General features: G+C 37.2%; 1 protein-coding gene across 1 annotated transcript; it reads left to right on the top strand.

Moving 5' to 3' along the window:
- Positions 1-3,119: 3,119 nt before the first annotated feature.
- Positions 3,120-8,505, top strand: arl4ab (ADP-ribosylation factor-like 4ab). Its single transcript, XM_041808976.1, has 2 exons — positions 3,120-3,226; positions 4,583-8,505. Exon 2 carries the CDS (start codon positions 4,650-4,652, stop codon positions 5,247-5,249), a length of 600 nt encoding a protein of 199 aa, XP_041664910.1. The 5' UTR covers positions 3,120-3,226; positions 4,583-4,649; the 3' UTR covers positions 5,250-8,505.
- Positions 8,506-8,963: the final 458 nt, after the last annotated feature.

The raw sequence follows: 8,963 nt of genomic DNA, 5'->3' as shown, positions 1-8,963 counted from the left end.
CAAATAAATTATCATGTTAATTATGATGCAAAAAAATCAGAACAAAAACACGTCTCAGAATGATGCTGAAAAACGTGTGCATGTATATCTTACCTCTAGGCTGGATTATTCTAATTCTCTTATATCAGGCTGTCCAGGTAAGTCTCAATTTCTTGCATGCATCTTTTTTTATATATATATTTCTGAGATGTCTTTTCTTCCCTTAATAAATGAAATCAACATTTTAAAAGTGTATTTTGTTTTCACTCAGGTTGTGTTTGTCTGATATTAAAAGTAGTTTGATGATCTGACAGATTGACGTGTGACAAATAATCAAAAAATAAAGATAAATTAAGGGATCAGGAATGGGGCAAATTCTTTTTTATATTACTGTATGCTTACAATCAGTTCCTGGGACGGTGAAGGCCTCGCACTGGCTCAAATTGGCTAGTACTTGATACTGCCTTTGTTGTTAGGTTTGGTAAAGCTGGATGTACACTGTGATTTCTGAAAGTGGAATTTTAGCTCACACTGTGCAACTAATTGTAATGCACAACCATCACAAAATTCTAGAAAGCATGAAGTCGGTTCAAATTGCGACAAATGTCAATAGAGTTTTTTTTAAATAGTCTCACACACTGAGGTTAAAGGCAAATCTACTGTCTCTTATTTACTTTTAAAAGCTACAAACAGCGCTAAAACTGCTCTCGCCATCTCTCTCACACACATAAACAGCATTGCCAACAAACACAACTAGCAGTTGAATAATAAATATTCATACACAGAAAGGCATTCATAATGCTTGTATAATTTTTTCAATGCTGTCTGACAGTTTACAAAGGAAAAAAAGGCCCAAAGTTGGAGATTCTGCTCATTGGTCTGTCCATCCATCTAACCAGTCAGGAGCAACTGGTTCGGCTGTGTTCGGACCTTGATTGTCTAGTTTTCTCTGTACACAACATGAAAAACAACGCACAATAAAGCTTAAAGTTGGTGCAACTTCCAGTCATGGGAATTATCTGAAAAAAAAAAAAAAATAGGGTGTAAGTCAAGACCAACTTCTCTAGGCACCTCTGCACAACTGCCTTTAGGGCCACCATACTGATTATGTCTGCTTTATAAAACCACCAATATAAGCTCAGTGTCAGTAAAGAAAAGTATATACATACTTAACTTAATGAACAATTTTTATGCATTTTTTAAAAAGGTGTTTTTTCATTCTCATCCACAAAACAAAAACAAACCAGACTCTAACTATAAACCAAAGTGAAGAAATTAAATATTAAAAATAATAATAATAATAATAATAAAACCTCTTAGATGACATAGAAATGTTTTGAAATAGAGAAATGAGACATTGAAGGGAAAATCTTCGCCATGAAGTTTCATTTTCAGCCTCTCTGTCTCTCTCTAGGTTTCTTCTTTGACTGACAGAAACAGGTGAGGTGCGTGAGCGCGCGTGGTGCGCGTGACAGCAACAGGCGTTGTTCCCTGCCAATCGGAGCATGAGATAGAGGAGAGAGAGTCAAGCACACTAACGTTTAGGCTGAAGATAGACTCGAACAGGAAACGTACCTACAATAGGCTTCTTCAAAATAAAGTCTAAAAAAACCACCAATATCCTTGATTCAAACCTTATTTGTATTTTTTATTGTCTGTAGTCTTATCAGTCTTTAGTTATTTTTGTTTTAGTATAGTATTTTCCTCTTAATGTTTATACAGCTTCCCTTTGTTGTTGTGTCCACATAATAAATAATAACATACCCAGCCAAATGAAGTCTGAAGCAAACCTGAAATATATTTGACAGTCATTCACCATAGTTGTTAAAGTTGAGCAAATGTGGTGCCATCACCTAAGAGGCAGTGTTTATTTTGACAGTGATCAAACCTTCATTTATCAACCACATTATGACTCAAAAGGTTTGTGCTTTGGAGCTTATCTACTTCCTTAAATCAATGAAATCAATGTTTACAGATAAAACTATGTTGTGTCATATATAACACAGAAACAGCAGCTCTGTGTCACCATGACATCAGAAAGAAACAATACTTACTCAGTAACAACATCACAGATAATCACCATAGCAAAACAACAACAACCAGTAAGGTTAGCATAAGGAATGACAAAGGAGAACTAATCTCAGGTCTCTTGACAAAATAATGTTGCTTAAGATAGGTGTGAAAAGTATGTATTTAAGTATCATCTTGTGTTTATTTCCAATATTTTGTTCATAATTTATCAAAAATTAAAGTTGTTTTTTTTTATTTGTTTAAAAATTGGATTAATCTGTGTAATCTGATTTTAAACCAGTGAATGAGTTGTTCGATAACTTGTGTTTGCATTCCTGATTCTGCTTAGCATTGTTATACGCTGAGGGCTTTAGTCCTACATTTATTTTACACATTGTTTCATTTCTAACGCTTGTGTTACATTGTTTTGTTTCATTAAAATGTTTCTTTGCCGTGATTGTTTTGTTTCTTAAATATATTTTGGTACAATATACTTCTTAAAAGCTGTGGGCATTTTGTAAATTGTGGGTTTTTCTCTTTTTTCTTTTTTTTTTTCTTTAAACATTGTTTGTTTTATATATCCTTCATCACATTGTACTTTTAGTATGTTGTTATTGGTTTGTTAAGACTTTTTAAGTTCATAAACATTGTAACTTTTCATACACTTTGCACTTATGATACATTTTTTAATTTTGTAAAAAAAAAAAAAGTTGCACTTCACTTACATTGTTTTGATTGGTTCAGACATTGCATTTTTGGTACTTTATTTTCATAAAAAAATTTGCACTTTTGGTACATTGCTCTAAATGGTAATTCTTTTTTTTGTTAAAACCCCTTCTTTTGTACATTGTTTGATTTCATGAGTTCTGTACACTTTGGATTTATTATTACATGTTTATTCAACCGTTTTAAACTCTTTCAGCGTTTTTTGAACACCTTATTTATTGATTCATTCATTCATTTATGTGTGTATCTATTTATTTTCCAAGTTAAATTCATTATTTATGGGAATGGATGGAAATTATTTGAACATTTGTTCGAATCAGCTTTATTTTGAAACACTTCAGCGGAAGTCGCCTCTGTTTACTGGGATGGACTTGTCGCTGCTGAGGAGAGTAAAGAGGGAAACCTTTCAGCTGAATGTCTCAATGTGAGCGAGGATATGAACATAACATGAAGGCACTATAACCTGTATGGACTAACAACACTTTTTAATGGACCAAGATTGTCTGTGAAGGTACGTTTTAGCTGGCGGCAATGATAGTAATGGTTTTCAGTGAGGAAAACATCGCGATAACTGCTGACATCTCTTTTTAGGTTTTATGCAGTTGCAAATAGGTTACTCCCTCAATAAACGGTTTCTACGTGTTGTCATGTAATTTCACAAAACGTTGCTGTTAAAATGAGGGCCGAATATTGAAACTCACTGGGACCATTAGACCAGTTTAACTTTTAGCATTTTTAACACTTGTTGGCATCGTAGCCTTGAGTCTAGCCCGGTTAATTCTAGCTTAGAACCGAGCGAACAACACGCCAGACTCCGTTAAAAAAATATTGCAATTTAACGGTAATTGGGTTCTGCACGTATGTGAACATAACTCTGCCGATTGTAGTTAATATGGGTGAAAAATTTGTGTAAAGCTTTACAATTCGGCTTCAATTTAAAACACTAGGAAAAAAAGAATTCCTGATTAATGTCCATTTGGTGCCAATTCACCTGTTAACTACAACGCTTACCTTGTTATTAGTGCGCAGTGGGCAGGGCGGGAGCGGTCGCGCAAACCACTAAAAGTGTGGTGATTTTATTAGGATTTGTTGCTTTAATTTGGATCATATTTAAGCCGAATTAATCAGAAGAACTTTTTAGCTCTAACAGATATTAGATTTATGTGCTCTTGGAGTAACCTATTATGTAATGAGCGAGGTAATGTTAATCTATAGATTTTTAAACGGAATTCTGAATGTAAGGTTAAAGATTCAGTGCCCACCCCAATAGTAACGCGATTTTGTTGCGTTTTGATGTTTGAATGTTTACAAATTTTATGCCGAATTAATCAAAATGACGTAACAGGTTTAATTACTGTTAGATTTATGTGCTTTTAAGTGTATTTGTTGGTCTGGGGGCAGGGATTTGTTCGTTTTAAGGCTGTTTTATATGATATTCTGAAGTCAAGGTAATAGAGAAGTCAGCCCATGTTGCTGAGCAACACCTTTTTCTGAAGAAGAATTGAAACCATGTCAGTGTGCTCCCTGAGTCCCTGAAAACAGCTTAGTAGATGGTTAAATCATGATTTTCTGTTAAATGTAAAAGCCTTTAAATCCTTGTTTACTGTTTCATCCTCTCAAAAGAAATTAGCGTATGAAGTCCCCATTGGCGCTACATGTGCAAATGTGCTGCTCCCTCCCTGCTGTTTTATTTCTCATTCATCCCTCAGAGGCAGCATAATGAGAGGATGTGTAGTCTGCGGGGAGATGGGGGAATATTCACTTGTTCTGTGTTTGGTCTTTTGTAAATCAATGGCTGTTTGTGTGCTTTTACCCATTATGCATTACACTGTGTTTACCCCCTCCCTTCTTCTCTCTCCTGTTGCAGCCCTGTGGAATAAAAGCGGCCTGCAGGTCAATATTTGGCAGCGTCTTTTCCTGATTTGGTTACCAACATGGGGAACGGATTATCAGACCATCACTTCCTCTGCCTGCCATCCTTCCAGGCACTCCACATCGTCATTCTGGGTCTGGATTGTGCGGGGAAGACCACTGTGTTATACCGCCTGCGCTTTAATGAGTTTGTGAACACTGTCCCCACGAAAGGTTTTAACACAGAGAAGATCAAAGTGTCACTGGGAGGCAGCAGGCGGACCGCTTCCTTCCACTTCTGGGACGTGGGTGGTCAGGAGAAGCTGCGGCCTCTGTGGCGCTCTTACACCCGCTGTGCTGATGGCATCGTGTTTGTGGTGGACTCTGTGGACGCAGAACGCATTGAGGAGGCCAAAACCGAGCTACATAAGATCACACGTCTGGCTGAGAACCAGGGCGTGCCGGTGCTGGTAGTGGCAAACAAACAGGACTTAAGGAACTCGCTAAGCCTGGCAGAGATGGAGAGCATGCTGGCTCTGGGTGAGCTAAGCACGGCGACACCCTGGCACCTTCAGCCGGCATGTGCCATTATCGGCGAGGGTCTGCAGGAGGGTCTGGAGAAGCTGCACGCCATGATCATGAAGAGGAGGAAGATGCTGCGGCAGCAGAAGAAGAAGAGATGATGTGGGAGCTAAAGAACACGTGAGGTGGATCTACAGAACTAATCATTTGGCCTCTGATTGGCTGAGTTTGATCCCTCCGGTGGGATCAGGTCAGAGGAGGGCAGCAGGATTGATTTTGCCCCTAGGTCCCTGAAAGTCAACAGCAACAAGTCAATCTGAACAAAGTCCAGAGCTGTGCTGCTCAGCAGCAAGCTATGAAGTTTACTGAACTCTTAAAATGAGCTCTGACTCATCTGTTTTAAGTCATTTTGTAAAAATATGTGCTGCTTCTACATTCAGAAACAATCTTTATATTTTTATTCTACCAAAGCTTGTATAGAGATGGCAGACGTGACAGTATTAGAACAAAGAGATGAGAGTATTCTCCATCCATGTTGCACAAAAAAAGGAGATTGGTCCAGAAGTTTACATGCAGAGGAATGGCTGAAAACAGGAAGCAAAATGAGGCCAAGAAACATGTAAACACAAATCAAAGATGGCTGCTAATGATGGAAACTATGAGTGAGATGACTGGTAGAGGACTTTCCTTCCTGTGGGAAGATAATAAGCTATGACGGGCTAAGATAAGAGCACAGTCACACTAATCATTCTTATATGGCATCTATCCTTCTGAGTTAGTCAGAAGCAGAAAGACGGGGATGTCCCAATGACAGAAAGATCATTCAGACAAATTCTGATTTCAATAAGTGTCCTAACAGCATGCAAGCACCAGTTATCCCATTGAATCTTGCAGTAAATTTTAATTTTTAGCTGGTCAGATATGACATCTATCACTTTTATTCAACAGCATTTAGAGGTGGTGAGGCATAAACTCTGTGTTGAAACAAGTTAGAGCACAACATATGCGCATGCATATTAAGTAACCACTGTTTCCTCTCTGATAAACAACTGTTGAGGTGTGTGAGAAAAGTGATGGGAAATCAAGAAAATATTCCTGTGAAACACCCTTGATTCCTTGTCATCTTCCCTGTTCCTTGTTCTTTGGTCATGCCAACACAAACAACAAGAGAGGAAAATAAGAACAGCATGATGGGTCCAAAACTGCGTGTCATGTTGCATTCTTTGTAGGCTGCCAGGACACTACAATAGAAATTGAGTTGACTTTGTTGATGCTGCTGCTGTTAGAACAATCCGTAATGTTTGGCATGTTTGAGCCTTTTGTTGAAGTAATGAATGCATTACTCAAAGTGTAGAAAAATCATGAAATATTTATGTTAAAACTTAACGACAATGGCTGATTGTGTTCTTTAAGATAACTTAATCCTCATAAATCATTTATTAATCAATCATAGAGGTAAAAACTGCTTTGCCTTATATGAAGATGTTCTTTGTACACCTGGGGAGGTAATTTACTATCTCACAAATGCTAGAAGAAGAAATGTTAGCTTCTTCTGCTGCCAAGACAATCATTTATGAATCTTACAAAACCCTATAAAAGGCAACTTTTAGAATAAGATTTTAAAAATCCTTTTTAAAACCATTAACTTCTTAACACAGAGCCTGAAAAGCTTTTCAGTTATCAAACTTAAATAAGGACTGAGTAACTAAGATGAATAATTGGCCCAGGTATTTATTCCTAGAATGTCCATTAACAGCTTTGTTTGCTCTGGCAGTACTAGTCAGCATAAAAGCCCAGATACTGCGTCTAAGAGCCTCACTTTAGTGCAAATGTTAGCAACATCCATCATTCTTTTAAATATCCAGGTAAAGGTCAGATATTGCCCTCTGAAAAGAAAAAAAAACAGAAGAAACAGTTGTGGACTCATCCCTATTAAGGCTGGGCAGTTAATCGAAATTCAGATTAAATCATGTTCTACTGCAATTTTAAAATCACAAAAGGTGCAATATTTCTTTAACCCAAAATGTGTCAAAATATCTGCTCATTTTTTGCAGCAGAGATGTAAACGTTCATTTGTCAGTTTTTCTGTAACAGTTTGCCACATATCCTACTTTCCTCATTTGTGTCTGTTTTTCTTAGTAAAAAAGAGAATGACAAAAATGATCATTCCTTCAACACAACAGTTTATATTGAATTAGCAATGTGAGTTAAAGAAAAACACAATTAGATGTTTTTAAATGACTCAGCCTTAGTTTAATCTATCTAATATTGTGTTGGCTATAATATAGAATGATTTATTACTTGTACATCATTAATGGTATATTAAATCCAATCACAATACTGAAAAAATGCAATTAAAGTCCACTAGTCAAGAGGAGCACAATATGGACTGACTATCCTTCAGATGGAACGACAGCTATGAAAGTGAGAACATGGCAAAAAGTTATCCTAATTAGGTTTGCTTAATGATTGTGATTATTATTAGCTGAGTGTGTATTTATATGTTATCCACAAAAGTGCCCAAGCCTCGGGGTTTATAAAACACCATTGATACTGTAGCAGTGTTCCAGCAAATCAGTTAATTTCAAGCCAAGTTTCATTTTCCAAAAAAAGTACATCCCTTAAGTCGTAATAAGGTAGACAGTAAAATAGAAAATGAACCTTGTTCTCAGTTAGGTGCGCTAGCTTTGTTCAGTGAAAACAGACCCCCCCACACACACCTCAATACCAGAATTTTAATTTTGATGTGATTCTAGTAAAAGTCAGACCCTGTTTTGATATTGGCATCAAAATTGGATCTTGGCATCTATATCAGGCTGTGTCTTGTTTTAAATGACACTTTGAATCACTAAAATAACACATTAAACCAGCACATGGGCTCAAAAAGACATCAGATTTTATTAACAACCCCACCAACTTCTAGATAAACATCGTCTTTATGTAATGCAGTATAACTGTGATAAAAGGCTCTGTTATAATCCGATTGGGACAAATTAAGAAGAAAGTGATTCACCAGATCAGAAATTTAACACCATGCCCTGCCCTATCTGTCATCTCCTTGTGTCTGTTGAAGTTGAGACTCTTTTGCTGTGACCTGCAAAGATTGACGGGTCCCGTCGGCTCAGCAGGACTGTCCCTTGGCTGCCCGTCGAGAAAGCTTCGTGTGAGCTGGATGAGCGTTCACATGACCAGCAGAGATGCCGTCTGAATGCACTTTAATGACAAATGGACTTTGAAAGGACGCTGACAGAATTGTGAATGATTCTGAACCTAAACGAGGTGAAATATTGCTTCAGAAGAAGCGTTTCTATATAAAATATGTTGATGGTGTTGTCACTCTTCAGCTCTGTTTGCAGGGTGTTCATATTTATGTGTTTGATCACTTTGTTCACTCAGAATTAAAAGAACAGTGACGGAGCCTGGTGTTGGTGTTTCTTTATCTTACCAGTGAAGCTCATAATGGCTTCCGGCTGCAGGTTTAATTGTTTTTATGTAACTTCCTAACAGTTTAAAGATCAAACTCTGAGTCAGAGGAGGCGTGGTGACCTCTGCAGGCATTACAGCTCATATGAAGTCATATTCTACTTTGTGTCCCAGTTTAACCTCGCAGTATGCCAAACTTCAGCTTGTTGCATCATAATGAATATTCAAATAAAAAACACTTCATGCATTTATATTAGCTGCTAATCCACTGGGGACAAAGCACAACGTTGGTTAAAATCCAAATGTTCTGCAGCATTCCCTTCATGTCTGAATCGTCTTTATGCTTCAAAGATGGAGACATGTTTGAAAGCCTGAAGAAAATTTTTCTATCTGAAGAGGTTAAAGGTAAAGTTGAAAATGAGTGAACACAAGAAGAAGCATACTATTGTAAT

The sequence above is a fragment of the Cheilinus undulatus genome, linkage group 16, assembly GCF_018320785.1.
Source record: "Cheilinus undulatus linkage group 16, ASM1832078v1, whole genome shotgun sequence".
Classification (NCBI taxonomy): Eukaryota; Metazoa; Chordata; class Actinopteri; order Labriformes; family Labridae; genus Cheilinus; species Cheilinus undulatus.
The sequence above is the reverse complement of the archived record's forward strand: the minus strand, read 5'-3'. Positions and strand labels throughout refer to the sequence as shown.